The sequence below is a fragment of the Micropterus dolomieu genome, linkage group LG17 (genome assembly GCF_021292245.1).
Source record: "Micropterus dolomieu isolate WLL.071019.BEF.003 ecotype Adirondacks linkage group LG17, ASM2129224v1, whole genome shotgun sequence".
Taxonomy (NCBI): Eukaryota; Metazoa; Chordata; class Actinopteri; order Centrarchiformes; family Centrarchidae; genus Micropterus; species Micropterus dolomieu.
Genome location: NC_060166.1, coordinates 32667112 through 32691429, shown reverse-complemented (window position 1 = coordinate 32691429; position 24318 = coordinate 32667112). Strand labels below are relative to the sequence as shown.

The 24318-nt window shown below is 40.0% G+C and overlaps 1 protein-coding gene across 2 annotated transcripts in view; it reads left to right on the top strand.

Moving 5' to 3' along the window:
- Positions 1 to 6121: 6121 nt before the first annotated feature.
- bcl9l (bcl9 like) overlaps positions 6122 to 24318 on the top strand; it is a 26224-nt gene continuing 8027 nt past the window's right edge. For both annotated transcript variants that reach the window (XM_046074447.1, XM_046074446.1), the window contains exons 1-3: positions 6122 to 6462; positions 21424 to 21497; positions 21756 to 22168. In XM_046074447.1, the coding sequence (XP_045930403.1) occupies positions 21844 to 22168 (325 nt within the window). In that variant the 5' untranslated portion in view covers positions 6122 to 6462; positions 21424 to 21497; positions 21756 to 21843. The remainder of the gene's footprint in view (positions 6463 to 21423; positions 21498 to 21755; positions 22169 to 24318) is intronic.

The following is a 24318-nucleotide window of genomic DNA, read 5'->3' as shown; positions in this document are numbered from 1 at the left end:
CCTCTTGCTGCATGGTTTTTGTAAGGTAAAGCCATTAAAGCATTACATTTTTTTTAAAAACAAACTTGAACCCTGGAGTGCCTTCCCCATCTGGAAGCAGTAGAGGGCTTGTCTAAAAGATAAAAACGATATGAATCGCTGCTGGCAACTCAAATGTCCAGTCTGGGATCAATTACACAGACAGGATTCAGCGAGAGAGGAGGGGAGCGCAGATTCTATATCATAGTCTGGTCCAGCATAGGCATGTAGTCCACAGACTCACAAACATACACACACACACATACACACACACACACACACACTAAACAAACTGCTCTGTGACCTGCAGCTTGTGAGCACAGTTCCCAGTGTCTGGTTATGGATTGGCTGAGACCGCATGCTGCCATTTCCCGCCCCACTCGTACACTGCATTTAACAAGCGACTGATGGCAGTTCCAGATGAGGCCACTCTCAGCCAGCTGCTCTGTCATGTGGGTTGGGTCAAGGATTTCTGCTAGGATCAATAAAATAAGCTGGTTGTCTCTTTTACGGCTCTGTATAGTTTTACTGAACAAAACAATCTCATACAAACATGTTGATTATTCAATTTTAAGCATTCATTTCCAGCTTTATATTCAATGTCCAAGTTTGTCTAACATTTCTGTGCCCATAATCCATATGGTTCAGCACCATGAAAACATCTGCCTAGCAGTCTCTGCGAAATGCATTGTGGGATGCTTAAGATGGAGGGGAGGAGGGTTGTAATGGAATGAATATGAATAACACAAAGTAAAAACAGACAGCACAACCAGGAGGGGAGAATGGGAGAAAGACAAAAGGATTTAATAGGATCCAGACTGTTATGAGCTCTCACTGTTTCAAAGGGAGATGCTGCCATATGTACGTTTACACTCACTGTGTTTGTTGGCGACCTGAGCAGGCAGGGCTGGGGCATTTAGAGCTTTGCAAAGGTCACAGCAACACCTCAAGTCCCCATAACCTTTTTAGGGTCAAGCTTAAATTCACAAATAGTGCAGGACCTCACCTCATGTGGCCCCATTAAACTGTATAGGCATGGCCTGCTCTGTGTCTCACATTACCCTTACAAATGTAAATACACACAGTTGCGACTGGTTGGACATCATTATATAGAGATATTTTGTTTTGTAGGGCTCTTACTTGTAGTTAAAATAAAACAAAATTTGTTAGTGTAATTATTCAACATAAAACAAAATTATACTTACAAAGCAACTATTCACGCCATTAAATAGAGATTAAATAGAGAAGTCTTCTGCGCACTAATCAAGACTAAACAATTGTGTGCAGTTGGATTGTGTTGCAGAGGCTTAGGAATTCTAAGCCAACATGGCACCCAAATGTTTATATAAAATCTGAGAAAATTCTGGATTTGCCAGCTTTTGAAAGACATCTGGAGACTCATGTGAATATTCTTCACTATTGCTTTTTCTTCTTTTGCTTTTCAGTGAGTCATAGGAGTGTTTGTGCTCGGCAAAGCTGTCACTAAAGGAAGGAACAATGAATGACCATGACTGTGATTAAAATTCATCAGAGTAGCTCTGCTGCCATCTACTGTCTGCTCTGGTTTTCCACAATGAAGAGTGTACACATTTTCTATTGTGTAGTGGAGCTTCATGTCATAGCTTGAGCAGGAGGAGATTACTCCGACCACCAGTGTGATAAAAGAAGAGCAGCAGTTTTCTGAAACTATTTAATTATTTTGAATTGACTGCAATGATAATGAAGAGTGTAAAGTAGTTTTTGTCCAAACTTGGAGTAAACCTGAAATTTTCTGCAGTTCAACCAGAAGACAAACCTCTCTGAGAACAATGTGGTCGATAGGGACTTCCACTGATTCAAAGAACATCTGAAAACCATCTAAATTGTGTTAACCATCCCATTCAATCCTATTCCCAATGAGGGAGTCAAAATTTGAACCTTTGTGTTATTGATGACCATTCTGGGATCAGTGTGATTATCACTGAAATCAACTACCCAAACATTACCTTCTCAAGGGAAGTTTAAAAACAAAGGACTGGACTTGATTGAGGATACATGAAGATGACTGAAGATGCTCAAGAAGCCTATTGGATGAGAGGAGAAACATGTCTTCAACAAAGTCCACCTGCCCTTGATTTTAACCTTCCTTGGATAACTATTACCTGGATGACTGAGAATATTCACATTTCTACCTAATTCTCCTACCAATCCAAGAAAACACGGTAGCCATCTACTGCAGAAAATTTGCCACATGGATGTTTAGGTGTGCCAACAACCTTGATCAAAACACAAACATGACTGTGGAGATTAGATTGACTTCACCAAGAACCCAGGCGCTCATCACCCCTTGTTAATAATACAGTTATAATAAGCTGTGCACACAGTCGAGTCGATTAAATACATTAAAACCCTCAGATCGGACAAGGACATTTCCTGTCTCAACACTGGCTGCTCCAACACGTCACAGCAAATTTGAGTCGAAATTCTTATCATTGAAAATCTGCTCAGCATCCATCACTGCTAAGTCTGTCTCCTCCTCTTCTGAGCAGTTTGTCATTTCTGTGTCTGCTGGCTGCTCTCCATCAAAGACCCGTGTGATTTTAAAGTAAGGGCAGGAGGAAAACATGATTGTTTTTGACTTTGCCCATCTGGGAAACCACCTGTTTGAGATACCGTTCCTGTGCATGAATGCCTGCACCAGCCACCACAGCAACCGCTTTAGTCCAATCACAATTACGCTCTCACCACACAAACACACACACCACTGTCAAACTGACTGAACAAACAAACAAATCTGCACATGGCTGCTAGTTATTAGATTATTCAAGCTATTTATCAATGTCAGCCACTGATGTATCATTGCCACTTTGTTTTGTGCTTCACTGCACTCTCAAGTTGATCCTTTTCTGTTTGCAGTATTTAGGTATTTAGGATTAAGATTGATCTATTATGGTCAAGTCCTGTATTTGATATGCACCTACTGTGTAATTTCTTTTCTTTGTTACATGTAATTTCTTGTATACATAAATTAACTAATAATAAATGCACAGCCCTATTATTGGTGACGATCAGCATGAAAATACAATATACAATATTGTACCTTGTGCAGAAACACATGTACTGCATAAAGAATAGTTTAATTTATGTGAATTTAATGAGAAAACAATGTGAAGATAAATTATTCTTTTGTACAAGAGCACACACACGCTATTGTCTGTTGAGGACATGGTGTTCTCAGATGTACTCGGTGGTAGAGATTGTAGGTGACGGACTTCCTACATCTCTACACACAATGGCAGGGGTAGTGTTTGTCACCAAGGAAACCATCCGTTTCTTGGCAACATTTCTATCATCTCTAGCCGACTCTAAAATCAAATCTAATGATGGGATTCCAGTAGTCGAGTGAAAGAAGAATGTCTGAGAGCAAAGTGCTGGCAAAAGCTTTGGCAGTGTTAAAAAAACACATAGATGAGTGGGAAAATAATAATGAGGAACAGAAAACTTTAGCTTTTTTGGTCCCTACACAATGGGTCCACACATACTTCTTGCAGCTGCTGACAGGTGGCTTTCTAAAGATGAAAACCAGACATTTAGGCACGAATCCCGTCCTCCACCAAATGTTTTTGAACAATAAGCACGAGAGGGCTAACATGCATCTCCATCACTAAATGTCAGCCTGTTAAAATAAAATAACATTCCCGGCATGCAGTTGTTAGCCATGCCATGAGTTGTTTATTCACATTAGTAATTCACCCTCTCAGACTAACCTCTGCACCTCCCAAACTGTTAAATTTTTAATCAGTCATTTGTAAGTAACTGCTCAGCCTGAAGAGATGAGCGATGACCCTCTGAACTACCACAGTCTCCATCTACTATCTATAGATACCTGGAGTCAATACATTAAGCCTCTCCATTTAGATAGCCATATTTTTGTCATCATCATTACTATTATAAATTTATTTTAGTTTAAAATCTCTTTATTTGCATATGATGCTACGGAAGGTCCTCTCTTAAATACATCTTGCTTATTTCTTCCCTGTAGCACCATCACATTCCCTAAGGGTAAACCAATTTACATTCTTGTTTTGCTCCTCAGATCCATGCCAGTTTCCATGACAACATAGTTTCACTTTCTCATCCTCTCTGTCTCACTCTCTCTATCTCCCTCCTCTCCCTCTCCTGTTCGTTCATCTCATTCCCCACTGCTTCTTTCTTATGTTCTCTTGACCTTCCTCCAATGTTTCATTTTCTTTCTCTACAAATACCGGGGTCCAAATTCCTCCTCTCCTCTCATTTCCTCACCTAATTGAGCTCATTCCTCTGCTTGCCATATACCAGCAGAGAATAATGGAGTCAGATAAAACATATCCCGGGGGGTGGCAGTGAGATAGAATTCACAGCATCTTTTTGCATTTTCATCATAAAATACAAATGCAGCATACTCTGTCTTCGGGCTGTTTTATTAATTCTTATATATCCCTGGGCTGGTCTATTTGGCAGGAGTGATGCCTAGAGCCTAAAATTATTGAATCACAACAATTTGCAGCAGAGTATTTGTCCCTTTGATTAAAACAACACTCTTTGTTTGGCAATTAGTGTGTCTACACAATTGCATACACAAGTCAAATTGGGAAAAGAACAATGAGAAAAACAATAATTAGATGCAATAATCATATGAGTATACATTTAATTTAGTTATTTAAACAGGAAGAAAAAAAAGCTTTCATCCTAAAACATGTCTGATCTCCATTCTAATTTGGCATATAACAACAGCGCAATGTAGAGTGCAGATCTCTACTCAATGGCATAATTAAAATCTCAAGCTATTTAATTACTCAGTGATTAAAAAAGTCTGATGCCAACAGGTGTGATGGCACTTCCTCGGCTGATTAATGCGAGTCCTTTCTGTCTCGTCTGGAAGGAGAAGGTCATGAAGAAGGTGGTCGGTCTCCAGTACGACATTGACCAGTCTGCCTGCTCTCACTCCACGTCTGCAGGTCAGGGAGTTGCAGCAGGCCACCTATGTGGTTTATGATTATTTTCACTGCTCCATTCTGACCCATTGCCACTGCAGATGTGTTTTATTTATCTCCTTCTCATTAGAAATAATTGCATCTGCCTCCTCGTAGATTTAGCCTTTTACTGTATGGTTCCTTCTCTAATATTCAACTGGTAAGTAAGGTGTCTTATTCATACTTTCAGCAAAAAAAGAGAACAAAATCCCTGTAATGTGGGTGGTCTAGAAACTACACCCTAGAGGTTAGAGAAGCAGCTGTTGCAGGTGCAAATCCTTGTATCTGGACAATGAAAGAATATAAGATGTGCTCTCCTCCTAAGCAATGTCTCTCATGTTCCCATGATTATGGCAATTACTGTAGTAGCCAGTACCTGGAAGGTATAACTGTCTTATGCTGCTCCTAGATATAGCCTACTGTACGTTTTAACTGTAGGCCTATAATTGTGAAACCAGGAATTGCTGCAGTAAACACATGTAGCCTACTGTGTCAGCCTTTCATATTTAACACATTGTATGAAACATTACTTGATCTCCCATCTCAATTTAAAAACACAATCTGTATTTTTGCAAGAAATGCTTTAATCCCAAGTTCACTTGAGGGTATGTTGCCAAGCCTACTTCTGCTACCCATACCACCAGAGGGAGTATTCAACTGAAAAAAGAGCAAACAGTGCAACAACTGGATCTTCACTCTGAGTAACTTTATAATGGTTCCCCCAAACCTGAAGTGTCTGAGCTCAGTTTACAGTGTTTCTGATTTATTTCTACTTCAAAATCACACTGTCCTCTACCGCAGGGTGGTCTCCATTAGAAATGTGATCTGAGATGGAAAAGGTGATTTGCTGGATCAGATAGGCCTAATCAGATGGAAAAAAATGACGCACTATCCGCTGTTTGATTGATTGATTCTCCCACGTTTCGGGAAATGGAACCCACAGTGCGTTTTTAGGTCTGCAAGAAAAAAATAATAATTTCAGGGTGTTGACATCACCATCATCAGAAATTAAACAACTATGATTATTTTGAAGAGAATGAAAAAAAAACATCCGACTCTCAACCAGCACAAAAGTCCAGCATGACATATCAGTACAGTGACATACGGATGCCCGTGTGGCCACACTAATTATTGTCAGCGGCTGGGAGTGATATGGACTCGCTGAGAAATGCAACGTCCTGCCCTTCTACATCTTGAATAGTGGGAGTCATGAACCGCTGCAAGGTGACGCGTCTTCTGATTTCAACCGAAACTTCAACCTAGACACGCCGTGTTATTTATCACCCTCTAAACCTCCGTCAAACTGCACCAGCTCCTTTCTTATCAAACATCGGGATCATCTTGCGCAGTGGTACGGCGAACGGAGCAAGCGGTGGCGGCGGCAGCGGCCACTCCGGGGAATGTCGACTGGCCGTCAGTCCTGACATCGGCCTCTTCTGATCTCAAACACCAGGTACAGTACACAGCATTTCAAAACACTGTCACTGCCTAAGCATGCTAGCTGTTCCGATATTTCGGAGCCGTCTTCCTTATGCGTGGACTCGCGTAACTTTCTCTTCTTTTTACGAAGTCTCCGGGCTCGCTAGCAAGCCAATAACAAAGTTCAAATCCCGTTAGCTAGCATAGGTTCGCTTGCAGATGTGTGCTACGGCAACGACAGTTTACAAGCAAGTAGCCTAGCGAAGACATGAATTAGCATGCTAAGTTAGCCCGCGGACCTGGCTGGCGCAGCAAGTCTCCACTCATGAGCGCTGGGGTTCACACCAGGGGCATGTGTCCTTAAATCCTCCTAACAAGAATGCGGTGCTTGCTCAACTTTGTGTTTTCGCGTTCTCAGTCTGCCGATAAGCACACCTCAGTCCAGATGTTTTAAATTACTAATATTAGCTTGTCAGTAAGCTAATCTGACAGACGCAGCCAAAGCAGCATTTGATTGGTTTTGTGCTAAGCGGCTAAACTGTGTTCAGTAGGTGACAGACTGCGTAACGATACCTGTCACTTCAAAACAGACTCAGTGTAGAGACCAACATGCAGCTAATACTGCTGCTGCTTAACACCGTCTGCCACTGAACTGTTCACCGTGGTCAACGCTACCTTTTTAATGTAGAAAAAAAGATTTCTGTGTTGTACAAAATACTTTAATTTTAAGAGGCGCTTCCTGCCCCGCTGTGACTCAGTTACACACAGACAAGTTTTCTGTGTAGGTGCACGTCAAGCTGAATTTATTCCTGACAACTTAAACGTTAAGTTGGTTAAAGTTGTCGCAATTAAAATGTTGTAATAGTTCGTACCACATTATAATCTAAAGCTAAATGCAGTCATATGGCCTGTGTAAATGGGTGTTCTGTCCCATGCACTAATTTCTCTCTATGTGTGAGTGTGTGTGTGTGTGTGGTCTCAGTCGAGTAAACTTATACTGACCTATGACCCTGCTAGTTCAGCCTGTTGAATATGGTGTGATATTGCTGCACTTAAACATGCTCAGGGAGTGAGATACTACAGCTTTTCTCTTTCCCTGTCTGTGTGTGTGTGTGTGTGCACACAGGCACTTCATGCTGTTTGTGTATCTACAATATCCTGGTGAGCTATATATAGCACCTAACAGAGTTTGCAACTTGATCCGAATTGTCTTTCAGAGCCACAGTACACTGTGCGTTACTTTCCACTGGAAATTAAATATCTATTAGTTAAGAGCATCTTTTCCTTTACTGACTTTTTTCTAAGGTCAGTCTGCTGCCTACCTGTAGGCCTTCATGAAAGCCTGTTTTATTTTGTGCTTTTGTTTTTGGTTTGTGTTCCTCTAAGTGAGGATGCAGTAGATGATAATGGACACTTTGTGAGACAATTACAGTGACAATCTAGAGTGCTTGGACTTAATAGACCAGATATTTTTTTGTTTTTATTTCACAAACTCCATAGATATTTTAGTAAGCAATTGTGTACATTTACCTTGAATAATGAACAGGTGATGATGAAACAGTCTTCCTGTAACAAAAACAAGGCTAACGTATCTGTAATTGTACAGTAAGTCCCTGCCTCTTTTGTTTGTTGTTGAGCCACTGCATGTCCACACAGACTGCTCCAGTGCAAGCAGAGACAGATTTGGTGAGCTGCTGACAAAGTGTTTCTTATCTGGTTAGGTGATCTGAGAACTTTGGGGTGAGTTACAGGGAGCATTGCAAAGGTGAGCTATGAAAGAATAATGTGATACTGAGAACATTTCCACACGACAGAATATACTAAGATGCTTAAGTACTGGACTCTATAGGCCTAGTGAAGGTCCCAGTCTAATCCCTAAATAGAAAGCAATTAGGCTAAGCATTTTTATCAATCTTATAGTATGGTTCACATTAATGTTACAGCGTCTGTTGTGGTTCTTTACCTATCTGTGTCCTTGTCTTTTGCATATTTTTGCATACGGTCTTTGTAGACAAATGTACTCTATCCACACTGCTGCTGCTCCTCAACCTTTGAAATTACATTCATATATTTAGGCACTCTTATGCCAGGCATAGTCAGAACAATGTGTTGAGGCTCTTTAACTTAAGTTTGTTAGGTCAAGTGAGAACAATGCCATTTGAACTCAGGTGTGCACCAGATAACCACACTCAGACCTTGTGAGCATGCAGGTCTTGGTCCTTTTTACAAGCAAACTGTGGATTGCTTGTTAGAAGTGAAAATGTAATATGAACCAACCACAGGATTTAACCTGAAGAGGACAAATGTTCACATTTGTTCAGCAGTTCTGCTTTGAAAGTATTGTGTAACAAATTGAGTGTCAGTGGATGCTTAAATTATTTCTTATATTAATATTTCTTCATGCCGTGTTCAAAATTGATGTGAACACAAGAAAAATGTACAATTTTTGTAAAGAGCACAGCGTGTATTCTGCATGGTTACAGTTACAGGGAGGTGAATCAGCCAAACTGTCCCAATGTCCAGTATATTTTTGGGTCTGTGTGACTTTTTTTGTTTTTGAGCATAGCAAAGACATGAATTGGTATGCTGTGTTAAACTAGATGACTCAAACAGGAAAATGCATCAGAGTAAACCTTTACAGCTATAATAAAGCAACTGCAGTTGTGATCACAGGTTTGATGACCAATGAGCCCACGTTCCTCCTTCACCATGAGGCCTGAACACTGATCAGATATAACCAATCATCAAAGCTTCATAGCAATATTACAAACCGAGTAAATGAGCGACGTAAAGCTAAGTCTGCTCTATGAAAGAAAAATGTGGGAACTAAGCACTGCATCTCTCATGTTTGAGATAATAAACGCAAGAATTATTGAGGATGTAGCAGATCTCATGCTTTCTGTGACTGCATGTCAAATTGTGCTTTAAAGTGATAAGGCACTTTAATGTCAAAATACTTAAATAAGGTTCCAAAAATTTAGTGTTATTGGATCATTATAACATAATATAACTTAGATTTCCATCACCTACTCTTAAAATCATGATTGAAATCAAAAGCTGATTGGAAGCAGACATATTTTACAAATATTTTAGGCCCCATTGGGCGTGTTTGCTCTGTGCAAACCCCAGTGTTTGCACAGAGCAACTGACAGCGCCGTTCATATAATCCTTAGCAGGGTTAAAATGCTTGTAGCAAAGAAACTGACACATTCTGGTGATAAAAGTGTGCAGGACCTCTCGGGGTGAAGGGGCGGGGTTTGTCCAAGTTTTGTACAAGAGTGTTTGATACTAGTTTGACTTTGCCAGTTTTTTGGTTAAAAAAAGGATAAAAGTGCTGTTGGCGAATTGATGCGCAACATTTTAATTCATGTGCTGCAGAAAATCACCTGGTTACTTCCTGGTATGTGAATGCTGAACTCTTCATGAGTTGGTAGATGATTGTTTGACGGCCTGGTGTTTGAATTCAGTTAGTATTTTATTATTTCTGCGGGTCTCATGGAGCTCTGTGTGGCTTTATCACTGTGTACACCGTTATTCCCTTTTAAGTAATGTGTATTGCAAATAACATTTTTTACAAATGCGCAGAAAACAGGCTGTAACTGATTCTGCATCCGGATGCTGTGTCTGTCACCACCTCTGGGGGTTTGCAGTGAGTAAAATAAAAAAAACAAAAACAGTTTTATTCACTGGGTCTATCGTAAAGCTTAGATTTCTGTCTTTTCAGCAGTATTCGCTATTTTACGATATGTGTTACGACATAGCAAAAGGCATTTCCGGCCAGGAGAAGTAGGGTAGGTTTTATTTTGTGTGGTTGTTACAACAAAATGTGGCAATTAAACAAAATGTTCTCAATAAATATGAATGTTTAAAGTTTATACAGCTAGGCGGACTCCGTACGCTCACGTACAATACACCATTCTAAGAAAACTGAGACTATAATGTACAAAAACAATTTTATAAAATTTTTTGCATACATCTATTTAAGGAAACTTCCCACATACTATACTGAAAAACTTTCTCCCCTTCAGTTCAGGATATGTTTAGGCTAAAGTTTGGTCACTGTTCATGGGTATTTCACTGTTGTCGGCAAAACCGTTGTTTTCCTATGGTACGGCATGCTGGGCTCCTCTCTAGCGTGTCATATTTTTCTAGCGGCTCGTCAGTGTCACACATCAAATCGATGTGGAACAGCAGGACAATGGTAAATGCAAACGAGAGGTTGAGATTGGCTGTATTTAATTACAATTAACTATATAATTCAAGGTCACTGCCAATATTCAAATACTAGTCATCAAACATATGCATGGAGTTGCTTGAGCAGTCAGGTGAATCTGGTTAGTAGGGATGGGCATTTCAAGCAAAAGTACTATTTGATGGTCACAAGGAACTCATGTACACAAAAAAAAAAGTACAGTGAGGGTGCTTTGCTTTCAAATTACTGTGAGTATTTGTTGTAGACTTGAAATATGCTAGGTTTTTTTGCCTGTAGTTGGGAGCTCACTGGTTTAGCCTGGCTTGTAGCTGGTAATCTCCACACTTCGTTTTAGCGCTGTGACAGCGCCGGAGAGAGTAGCAAAGTACATAGCTGGTAAATGCTGATAAAGGATGGTAGCGAGACATTGTGGTGGCTCTCTGTATACTGTAAACAGAAACTCTATTTCCTCTGCAGCAGAACACAATGCACGACCTTAACACTATTAGGCTGCAACCTGAGCATACAGCCCATCTCACAGCGCTGTAGCCTAACTGAAAGTGCCATACACACGTTTTACAGACACCTGATAGTGACTCGTTACTACCAGGCGCCGGAAAAATCAAAGGAAACTGTATTTTTTTAAGATAAGACAATAATTACATAAACTATTAGATTTTCTATAATGACAATTTGTAAATCATTACCCATCCCTTCTGGTGATTATAATATTCTTTACTATACAATAAATAGGCTAGCTGTTAGACTACAGAGCAAGGCCGCACGCAGCCATCGCTCCAAAGTCACAACAGCTGTTTTAGCCCAACCTGAACAGCCCCTTACATTTCTATTTGGGTAATTCACCAAATCTGAAAAAAATTTATTTGACAAACCCTCAATTTGTGTGAACCATGTGTGGAGTGCATTCTTACTCATTTTCAATCATGATCTTTGACTTGTGGGGAAAACTAGACACTGTATCTGATTGGATGGACTGGTCGTCCTGTCTTGTGCAGACTGGTAGGTGTTTGTTCAGCTTGACAGTGAATGGCTTCTGTCCATCAGCCTTCCGTTTTCCAACTGCTTCTGTGCCGTAATGCTCGCCTTCTGTCTGTACTGAGGCTGCTTTTGGTCTTTTTCTTACTCTAGTTGGCTTTTTTCCCAGAATGTGTTGGAAAGGATACAACCCTTGACCCTCTGTACAAAATGAGCCCAGTACTTCGCTGTCCCCGAGCTGAGGCTAAACCATGGACTAGGTGCCTACAGTCTGTCTTACCACTTAATTTCCAGCATGTTACGAAGATCTTTATCAGTGTTTGTCTGGAATAGCAAACAAATCCTGTGTAGATTTCCATTCCACATTTCCATGCCTTCTGCAAAATTCCCCCAGTCCAGCACACACATGAGACAAATGTGTGCACAACCCACCCTGATTGTAGCACACATAAATCAGAGGAAATCCTGGCCTCATTTAATCAGTTAATATTTTAGCTAAAATATCCTTTTTCTTTTTGTACGGTTCATAATATTTTCCCTTGGTGTAAAAAGGAAGGTACATCTTAGGTCATCTCTTTTGTCACCGTTGCGCAGTGAGGCCTGTTACATCAAAAGTCAGCGATGCTTTGAGATCTTCACAAATGTCTCTGTTTTCCTTTTTTCCCGTGGCCTTTCCTGTGTTGCAGGCCCTTCTCTCTGCACATCGCATACTGGTTAGCCTATATTTACTCAGCCCTGTGACATGTTATGTTGTCACAGCAACCTGCCACAACCCCCCTAGTGTGCTGGGTTATTTTTTTTTTTTTTTTTTTTTTTGTTGGCTGTCACCTGTGTACTGTCCCACAATGCACTGCAGTTTACCCCCAACAAGTACTGTGAGCAGACTCAGAACTGAGAGTGCAGAGAGGGAAGATATTCAGATCACAGAGTTTTGTAGATTAACTTACCCAAATACCTTTTTTTTTTTTTTTAAATCTAAGGTTTAACATGATAGATCATTGTACCAACTGAATCCTTCAAATTTTTAGATGTTTATTCAAATGGATGCTGACCTGCAGTAACCTCTCGTTATGCTTCTAGACTAATCCATTCCTACAACACCAAGCTGCACAAAAACAAAGTGCATTTTGGGAAAAGCATGTGATCTAAGAAAAGAGGGAGGAAAAAGGACAAAAAATAAATATGGTCAATAATCTATGAACAGGGTTTCCCCGCCTGTAAGACTTTTAGCAAGCCCACTTGAGTGCTCTGACCAAAAAATGCCAAACATGCAGTATGCTTTATTTTTTTTTTTTCCTCCTGCAAGACTTTTTGGACAAGTTCCAGTTGTGTCCTTTCCTTGCCTACAGCCTCGGACAGCTTACAAATATAGTCTCCTCTCTACTTAAAAGTTATGAGTTTTGAATCTACTGAGTCTGATTAAGAAACATTCACACTGGCTGCATCAACACCAAATCATTTCTCCAAGATGGGTAGTTTCTCAGTTGATAATTTGGAATCAATCGTGTGTCCGATGAGGGAAATGTTTTTCACACATTGGTTGTCCATGATTCCAAAAAAAGAATGCAAAATCTAAAACTTCATTCATATGAGAGAGTTTAAAGGCTGTATTTTAATGGGTGCTGGCACCAATAATCATTCAAAATGTACTGATGGCTGTCCCTTGGAAGCAGTTTTATGTCATTGGTCTGAGTCTGTTTTCCATGACTGAAAGTTGGCAGGGTCTTGATAGATGATTCAACATATTTAAAACTAGCAGAGCTTGCCTGTCATCATCCTTGTTGATATTTCTAAAATTACATGGCTTGCAAATCATTCTGTTTGTCTTCAATTTCAACTTTGTGACAGGGGCTCTACCCGTGGACCATGTTTCAAGGCTGAGTCCTCCTTACAGGTCCGTGTCCGGGCCCTTTGCAGCATGTCATTCCCTCTGTCTCACTCGTCTTTCCTGTCTCCCTCCAGCTGTCACTATGATAATAAAGCAGAAATGCAAAAAAAAGTTGACTTTGCGTTTTTCCTCCTTGTTTGAAATGTACCAGCAGATCTTTTTTCTATGTTGAGATGATTCTCACTGAGTTGAGTTATTTTTAAATGGCGTTGTATAGTTTTATGGACTCTCTGTCCCAACAAAAAAGCCTTCAAAGCTGTCCATGTCCTATTTCATAAAATTATTCACAGTCCATTGTAGAGAAGATACATTTATTTAAGAAGGCCCACAAGTAGATTCCAGGAGAAACTCTGTCACATACAGCATGTATAACTCAGAGGAAAGTGGTAAAGGGGACAATTGTGGGCTTGTTTGAAACCATTGTGTGTAGACATCAAGGGAGTCCTTACACCAGCCACATAGCCCACATTACATGTGTGTAACAAAAGCAGAAGAGGGGTGATGAATACTTCATTTGAGCAGGTTGTAATAAACCAATGTTTTTAAGAAGCAGCACCTGAGCTAGAGAGGTTGAATGTTTGGTGGCACAAACAAAAGTTGTGTAGCACACTGAAAAAGAAAAAGATACATTAAAACTTTTTTGGATAAACAAAATCTATTCTTAAAAGATTGTACCTGTAAAAAAAACACAAAACAAAACAGAAGATCAGAGTTTCAAACTATAAGTTTAATGCACTAGCAAGTAACAATTTAAAAAGAAAATTATTTGTTAATATTTGTTTGCGCGTGTACTGCACATTTTCAGTCATTTTGGAGGATGGCGGCTAGACATTTAGATGAAGTATGGAAATATTTTATAACATAAAAATTAACATATTCATGATATGGTTGAGTGAAAATTATGCCTTTGGTGGTGAGAACTAATTAGTAAAACCTATAATTATTTATACTTTTACTCTCATGTATTGTTGATGCTCTTGAACTTTTATCAAGGTTAAAGGGTTGAACCATCAAGTTGAACCTTTTATCAAAAAGACAGATAACACACACTGGTCGACCTGACATGAATGTTGTCCCGTTAGATCACCATAATAATAGATAACAACAACTGAAGAAGAACTTGGTGGACTCCGCAAGGACAGGCTTTAACTTAGAATAGTCCTTCAGAGAGGATTTATTTTGTTAACAGTCATACATGTTGTGTTAGCTATGGCCTTGTCCTAAGTTAGAGCACAGCATGGCCAAAAACATTTAACTTGTTTTCCTAGGCAACATTTCGACTGGCGCCATGTGCAAATGCAGTTTGTTAACCAGTTGATGTCAAAAACGTCTCAACTGTGCATCTCTGTGTGACTTTGTGCGCTCCTGCGTCATACACATTATTCATTCATTAGTACTGTTAAAGACTTTGGCCTCAGTGTTTACTGGTGTTGGTCCACAGAGCTGCTCTGTGGCATCTGTGTTTTGGACTTGGCTTCGTATTTTGTTCGCTCTGTTGGCCCTGACTTCTCAGGGCTTTCTGGGTCTATTAATACCAGCACGCTCTAAAAATACAGAGTACTGTGTGACCCAGTGGGACTAAATAGGAGCTCGACCTCTTATCGTAGGTACACACACACACACACACACACACACACACACACACACACACACACACACACACACACACACACACACACACACACACACACACACACACACACACAGCAGTTGCAAATTCTGATTTTCTTAGAACACAACATTCCTGGATGGTCAGCTGGAAAAAAGTATATTCCACACTCAACGGCAAATACCTTTTTGGCAATTTAAATTAAATCATTCATCAAACCTTCAGGCCTAACTGAAAACAGGGATGATTGTTTCCACTAATGCTGAAGGAATGTAGGGGTGTGTTTTGGCCTGCTTTGTGTGTATTTGTACTTATCATCCTAGCCCTAAATGAACTGGCATTATACCTAAAGACCACGCGCTATAGAATTTAAAACTCATTGAATTATTTCCCTGATTTGTTTGGAGCAGTGATGTGACGCATCTGGAAAAGGTCCAACTGTTAAATTTAATTTGTTTCCCAAACAACTTGTGAAAATGTCAGATAAGGAGAACATTTTATGCTCTAACACATTTGTTGATTGGATAACGGCTCAACTTTGTGTAAACAAATGCCCAGCTGATATCTGCTTTAACAGGAGAAACTCCAGCAACACGTTTGATTAAGAGGCTTAATAAATATCTCACATACTTAAAAGGAGGCAATAACACAAACTAATGCACATCAGGGTATGAACATAATAATGCCAGCCCTCATATTTTTGTTTTTATATTTCTCTACCGGTCTTCAGTTTCTACTCATGGACAGTCCGGGAGGAGCACCGAGAGTGTTAGCAGCAAGCTAGCAACTATGTTTTCGTGAGGTGATGACTTCAAAATACTTTATTATTATTATTACTTAACTCCATTTGTCTTTGTCCCCTTGACACACTCTTTTTCTTGATGCTACATGTTTACTCTTGGTGTGCCAGCTTTGGCTGCTGGGTGCACACATGCCATCACTGAATAATGCAGTGCAAAAACAGTGAATGTTGTCAAGTCATGGACAATCTAAATGGGTTTAATACAGTTTAATTTTCTGTGATACATGGGTATGGGTGGTAAGCGAATCTGGGCAAATCGAATACCATGATATAGAGCTAACAACGACAGAACAAGTAAACGTTCGCTAAGTTGAGGATTAGCACACTGTCGTCACAGTTGCTGCTGCATAGCAAACATGCAGAGATGAGTCCCAAAGCCAGTACACCAGCTCCAAAAAGCAATCCTACACTCCTGCTACTATAGCTAACATCACAACAACAGTATGCCTTGGTAAACTGGGATGTAAGCTCAATCTCCGTGGTCAAGTCATTGATTAATGATGATTAATTTGTGAGCAAAATACTTCTTAAAGATGGGGTAGGCAATTTATTTCAGATGCATTTGTGTTATATTTGTTGAACTTCTCTTTACATACCGACTGCAATCAATAAATCAAATGCTCTGACAAAAAAAGTCTGGCATCTGTGGCTGTTGCAGGACTGTAATAAGCAATTTTGAGGGATGCCTGAAGGGAGGGGTAGGATTTTTCTCAGTTGGTTACTTGCTAGTTTCTCCAACGCCACCTACCCTAGCTGTAGAAAACCAGAACAGCTCTTTTGTGCCCTCTGGCACATGAACTGAAGAGGGCATCCAGGTTTTACCTACAGTAGCAAACTAGACTTTCTGTACACTGAGCCCCCTAAATTTTAAAACAGTTTTCACGTGAAAACGATTTGCGTCCACATTTGTGTTTCCAGGTTGTTTTGGTAGACATCACTGTCCAACGTGAAACCTTAAAACATGACATGTCCGAATCTCTTCTTCTTCACCCTCTTTTCATTTGTTGACCAAATCATTACTTCATGGCCGGGACATCGTCTGAAAAAAATCAACATGAAAACAGGTATATGACAACAGTTGTGTTGTATGATTGGCTGTATTAATGTTTAAAATGCATGATTACAGAAGAAGTTAAACAACAGAAAAAGAACTAAACAAATAGAACTGACGAATTAACCTTGCTGCAATACAGTCCAGTACCTGTTACACACACACACACAGCCGGTGACTCTGCTGAGTGACAGCCCATTACATGTCTATTCAATGTCCTCCTGCTCTTTGTGTTTACCTGTACTGTGGTTTAATATAGCCAAATTAACAATATAGTTGTTCTCAGTTATTTAATCTTGTTAACCAGCAGTCATTCCCAAGCTGCTGCACTGCTGCGATATTATTTGATACAAACAAAATAATTCTGATTAATGACAACAGCTCTGCAGTGTATTTGGCTGTTTTGGAAAAGCTCAATTTTTTGGGGGGGGCATTCAGTAATTTAACTGGCTTAATTTGGACGTAACTGATCTCTTCTACACACCATGATCACCTGTTAATGTGGCCTTGGAGTAGATGTGGCCATATATTGTTATTGGCATTTGATGGTAGATAGTATGCTCTGGTCTGCGGCTGCCCAGAGGTTTCCCAGTGACATTTCTCAGACTTTCAACACATGATGTGTGTCTTTTTTTTTTTGTTGGTTCTGATTTTATTTCTTCTCTGGAGGACTGTTGAGTTGGTTCAGCATTATTCAGCATCTCATCCATACATTTCCTGGTGTTCTGGACAAATACTGCTGGTCCTTAAATCTTGGATCTACCACTGTTGTTACTTAAGCCAGGGGACTTTTTCACAGGCCCAGCTTTGGTGACCTCAATCATGAAATAGTGCTGGCACATAATAAAACAACTTGAATAGAGGAATAGGAATTTCTGAATTATTGGTCACTGCTAAATCTATCAACTATAATACAAGACTATTTTCTCATACTTACAATGAACCAATAAGGTCCTTGGTACTCCTGCATCTTTTTATTAATTCTGTACTTATCTAGCTAGAGTGAGCTTGCATGTTAGCATGCTAAATACTGAGAAATGTATATTTGGCTAAATCTGAGAGTCAAATGTCACGCTACTTTAGCAATAAATAGCTTTTAGCAGTGTCAGAGATAATTAAAAAGTTTTCCTTTTCTCAGTAATTGGTCAGCTGCTTGTGTCAGTATGGGTAATTTCACAGCCTTGATTAGTCAGTCTCTGTACACACCAGGTATGTGTGATTAGTCATAGGAGGCAGTACCCTTTACGTAACAAGGTAAACTGGGGTTTGTACATATCCAAACTGTGTCGGCATGCTCTTTTGCACAGTGAGACTTAGGTCTTAATCAGGCCTCACCTATCCATCCATTCATTATCTCTTGCTGCTTATCATTTTCAGGTCAATACTTTCATGTTTAGTGTCAGATGTTTGTCATTTACCCTGTATTCGTATCTATCTTATATATTGGTTAAAGGGCTTCAGTGGTTAGGTGAAGAAGTGCAATTAGCATTTTGGACAGATCCAGATACAAATGTATGAGAGCAACATATTTTCTTGCCATTGAAAAGCATGACCATTAAAAAAAGGACTACAGGAGACCCTGTTTGATCAGGAAAGCTACAGTCTCTGAGGCCAGATGGAGAGCTGCAACCTTGTCAACATGAACACAAAAGCTAGACTGAAAATGACCGTTAAAACCTGCTTTGGCAGAAATGGATTGAATAAGCAGGAGAGCAGGGAACAGCTCCCTTAAGGGGCATTAACTCTGATTTTACAGCCTTGACTTTATTGCAAATTAATTGCATAGCAGCCAGGTTGATTTGATTTTATTCCATCATTCAAATGTCACCATAATTAAGTACTAATCACTTCTTCAAGCTTAGCTGTTAACTGTCTTGTTATGTTCATGTATTGAGGTCAGGATGTAATGAATGCAGATGACACCAATTAAGTTTAGTTTTGGTACTTAAGGTGTGTCTGATTAGTGGATGCCTTTTTTTATAAACAAATGAGAGCTGATAGCAGAATGTGCAAGTCAGATTTTGCTTGTATCTGTACTGCTGTTCAATACATAGTACAATACCTCTTTTAAAAAGTGGCATTCTTATATTTTCTATATTTTTCTATTTGTAGTTTTTTTTTTTTAATGACATGAATCAGTTTTTTTCAACCATGTGTGCTTTCCCATAGCGATCCGGCTTTCCTGAACCAGTGGCGTAGAAAAACACTGTTACATGTAATACAATACTGGTATGTTGGCTGTGGCTTTTCACACAGAAATCGTTCCATCTCTGTTACTACCAGCATTCCTGGCTCAGAGGCGGATCACATCTGATCCCCCTTTCCAGCTCCGTATCTTTCATAAAGCGCAGTGAGAGAAATCATATGTGGCAGTCGGCGTTGATATTGTGGCGGGTCACCACAAATAAATCAATGTATGGGAAACTGCTTCACCAGCTAACATGATTCAATAAATAAAGATTTGCAAGACTAATATTACTACAGTAGAGAATAGAATTTTAGTATTAATAGGCCTTAAATTAATTTCTTGTACCGTCACAATATTTATTTCTTTTTTTAAAATTGTACTCTGAAATTATTATTTGTTTAAGCAAGACCTTCAATGTCACAGATCTAATCTAAAAACTTTGTAAATAACTATTTATGCATGCAATGCACTGAAGCACTTTTCTCCAGATGTTGCAACACAAACTGGGTCTTGAGACTCATCCAGATAAAATAATTTTTGAAGCCTGTAAACAGCACTGTACAAATAGAAATTAACCTTCTTTGTTTAAGACCTATTGCTGCTTTTTTAAATCTGAGACAAGACAAAGGGCTTTAGCTGCTCTAACATTACTGTAATGTTCCTTGTTTCTGAGTACTTATATATAGGCTTCATACACGTGGCAAGGAGTAAGGATAATGGTATAACTCCAGGTTTACAAAATGTTCAAGTGAGACACAATAATTACTAGACCTCACTTGAACTTGTACCTGCTTCAGAGTTCTTTTACAGTCCAAACTGGACCCTTCTTCAGGCTTTTCCCTTGCTAACTTGATGATCACTACAAGTTAGCAATTAGACATTACTGGGAGTCTCCTTGATATGTACTAGACTGGTATTCACTTTAGATAGGCCTATCTTTTCTCAACTGTCCACTCGAAGGTCAGCGCCTCACCATATGATTAGTCTGCCTCCACTTTGTGTTGCACAAAGCAGGTGAGTCACACTTTGTCAACAGTTGCGACGTCTGACTGTCCCTATTTGAGTTAATGAGTGATGAAGTCCTCAGCCAGCAAACAAGGCACCTTTTTGTGCTGACTTGAGCCTGTGTTAGTTAATGACTAATTACAGCATTGTGTTTACCATTACCTGTCAAGGTGAGTGAGTTGTACAGATGGTTCTGTTAAAGCGAGACAGCTGACCTGACTGACCATGCCGTGTGCATCAGTGGGATTGTGTCATCGGCCAATAAAGGAAACCAATGGAAACGTTTACATGAGATCTACATTATGTCAGCCAAAGATCTTGTGTAGATGTCTTTGAACATGCTGTGATGACTGTTTTGACCAACTATTGTTCACCAGCAACAGGTGTGGAACGGTCTTGTTGAGACCTGCAAATACTGAAGAACGGTTTAATGCTCTGTGCACAAGAATCTATTGTGGGATAGAAAGAAAGAAAATGTGTGTACCACTAGTTTGTAGACTGCACACAAATTCTTCGACACACCCCAGTTGTAAATGTTAAAATCAGAAGCTTTGGGTTATGGACAGGTGGTAGCTATGGTGCTTCAGCTTGCAGCTATGGACTTGAACTCAGAATGATGCCTCATGTGCTGGACAGTGTTGCTCTTGAATCCTGCTGAGTTTAAGGCTGTTTTTATCCCCTAACATTACCAGTAAAGCTTGTAAAGTGGATATCTAAGAGCTGAGGCATAGGCCACATTGTGTGGGCTCTCAGGTCACACTAAAATAGATTAAAAACAATGGTGATAAACTCTTGAGGTTTGGTGGTGTGCCTAAATAGACCATAAGAAAAATCTGTAAAAAGCAGGTAATGGGTTTTTGCCTGTTTGTGCTTTAACTCAAAGTGTGAAATTGAGATAATGAGTTTCTGAGTGAGGGAGGGAGAGACAGGTATTGCTACAGACAGTGTTGTGGAATGTGTGGTGGAGTTTTTGTGGTTTGTAAAGTGTTGGGTAGGGGGAGGGACCTAAAACACTGCTGAGCTACTTCTGAGTTGCAGGTCCCTCCCCCGGCTGAAACTCAGTCTTTGCTCTGTTTCTCTTAAAGGAACAGTTACCTCACAGTGTCTCTTTGGCCTTGGTCTCCTATCAATCTTTTAGCTCCTCTCTTTTCTGTCTTTGCTTGCAAAGTTGATGTTGACCCACAGGCTGAGGACAGTGACAGATAGCAACCTTTACAGTCAGTACTATCTGTCTCCACTGATGATATTACTTGGTGTCCCCCAGGTCCATGTGTGGTCAGTGAAGTGTCCTGGAGAACAGCATGGCAGTGCATCAGTTGAGTGTCTGGGTGAGATGAGGTGAGTGAAGAGGCTGACATGTTTGCTTGAAAGGCCTAACCTGGAACCCACTCTGTACAGGCTCATTATAATAATTTTTGAAAGTTTAAGATGCATTATTTTACATTTTCAAATTACTGGTTGTGTAGCAGTCAGATTTGTATTACTCCCATATCAATCCTTGTAGAAAAATAATCTGAATTTGTTTTTCATCTCAAGGGCCCAGTACAGAATTTTGTCTGAAATACTGATAATCGTGATTTGTCTTTTCTCCATCAGTGTCTCCTGTAAGCAATGTGAGTGCCATTGACAAACCGGCACAGCTATTCTCCATATCAGACCTCCACCTCAATCACCAGCCAGTCAAATGCACCCAGACAATAAACTGGCCAATCATGGCAAGCAGGTCACCGGTGACAGCCGATCCCAAATACCCAGTGTAAATCAGCAGGCTCAGCAGCAGCAGGGAGCTGCTGGCCACCTGGGTCCAAAGGGCGTTGGTGCCGGGAGCCATGGAGTCAAAACCAACCAGATTTCCCCTGGCAATCCTGGACTGAAGACTGTCAGCCAATCAGTGAGCAGCGTTGGAGGGATGCTGAAAACCAAATCCAAGCGGGAGCGAAGTGTCTCCATTGACTCCGGTGAATCAAGAAATGCCATTCCTTCAGCCCTGGAAACGGATGCCAGAGGAGGTAAGGCATGCATGCACAGAGGAAACTGTGTCAGCATCTAGGACGTATACAGTGCGTTTCTGTACTAAGTATGCAGAAGTTCACTTCCTTTACCTTCCTATCAGCCAAATCTTAACCCGAAATACCAGATTACGTGCATTCACCTCCTCCACAGCAGGAAGTGAATGTAAGGACTGAGAGGACAGAAGAACTTGTTTTCTCTCTTGCTGAAATGCCCTGACCTTTCAGTGAAGCGTCAGAATTTCCCCCTGGCTTTTGATAGTTTGTGCCATGCCTGCGCTGCAGTGACGTGTCCCAGATGAAAAAGCATCTGGGCTTTCAGTAGAGCTCAGAAACGAAGAAAAAGAGACAGGTCATGAGGTAGCAAAAATTTTGTAAGCCTAGAGAGGTTATTAAATTAGGGGACAATGAGTGAGTGGGAAAACTTTAAAATTCTTTTTTGTGAGTGTCTGTAAACACGTGTTCAGGTGCTTCAGTACAAAATGTTTGATTTGCATTTGTTTGCTGTTGCTTATTTAAGTGTTTGTGCGGTCACGTGAGCTTTTGACTGCAGATGACGAGATGCAGATGTGATTTTGTGAAACTCATCTGGGCTTCCTGTACATGACTTGAACGTCCTCTTCAAAAACATAACACACATTAAAGCACACAGACATACTTGCACGCACCTTGACACACACACAAGGAGAGGCGTAGTTCCAACACAAAAGAACGACAGAGGCTGAAAGTGAGAGAGAATGAAGGATAGGGTGGATCATTTGAAGGGAAATACCTTCTGGCTTAATTTGACCTACCCCCTCCACCCGCACAGACATACATACACACCATCCACACAACTTTGGTCTCTTGCTTTCTGTCTCATTCCCTGTGATGTAACTGCATGTAGAAAAACAAAAGTGCATTTAAATGAAACACAAGCCTCCCTCCTCTACTCAGATCACTCCGCCACCAAACCTGGAAACCTGTAGAGAGCCAGAGACAAATAGTCTGTAAACGGAAGCTGACAACAAAAATGTATAAAAACATTCACAGAAGACTAGAGTTCAGTTCTTTTCATATTGCTTCTCTGTATCATGGTAGCAGTTCTCCCTCTGCTGTTCTTTTCTCTGTATTGTCACTCCAAACTTATTTACTGTACATTCACAGACTTTAGTGGTTATCCAAGCTCATCTGATGTCTTTATTGGCATATGGATGTTGAGTAATGAACCTTGAAAAAGCTTATCTAAATATGTGACAGTAATCAGGGACATTGCCCATGTACTTTTCTTTTCTGTCACCATTTTCCATTTGACTGTTTAAAACCACCGTTTTATTTCTTGTCAGAAGTTGGTTCCGCCTCTTCTACTGCAGTTTACCTTCTGGAAATGTTAAAGCTGCTACGTATTTGTTGCAGCCGTTTTCACACACTGGCGCACAGCAGCCTGTGCATCCACAAAATCGTAATTGCACCATGTGAGAAGGCTCAGCACATGCTTTTCAAAACATTGCATCTGCAAATGTGATTAGTAAGCATGGTATATTGTTGCGAAAAGAAAAGAAAACCAATACAGAGATGAACAGAACTGCAAATAATTGCTGTTTAATTTTACCTCTATATTTGATAATTCTGTTTTGTAATGTTTTAGATATTTAAGTAAATTTAAGAAACATTTAAAGTCAACTCAGTTTATTTCACTATTTTCTAATGTTTCATCTTTTGCAGAGGCAAAAAGAGAAAATTTGCATGTATGTCAATTTTGTTTGTTGTTGTTTAGGGCTTTATATCAGCTTATCCTATGACAGGACAAGAATGAGAATGCATGTGTGGTCACAGCAGCAGGGGATGGTTTAAGCATGGTCTCACTAACCTGAGTTTCACCTTTTTATAAGCTTCCAGAATTTGGCTCACAGACATGCTGTAGCTCTGGTTAACATAATCCCTAATTTTACATGACATGACTATGGTACATTTGGATAATATGACTTTATGATGTAGCTTTTAACAAAGACCATTTGATTATTGTTTTGAAGTGATTCTGTTATCAGACTGTTCAGATTTTAGGCAAACCACATTAAAACAGTGTGTGTAGTGAATGATACAACATTGGTAATACCGTTTAAAGGGACACGTGTGTGTGTGTGTGTGTGTGTGTGTGTGTGTGTGTGTGT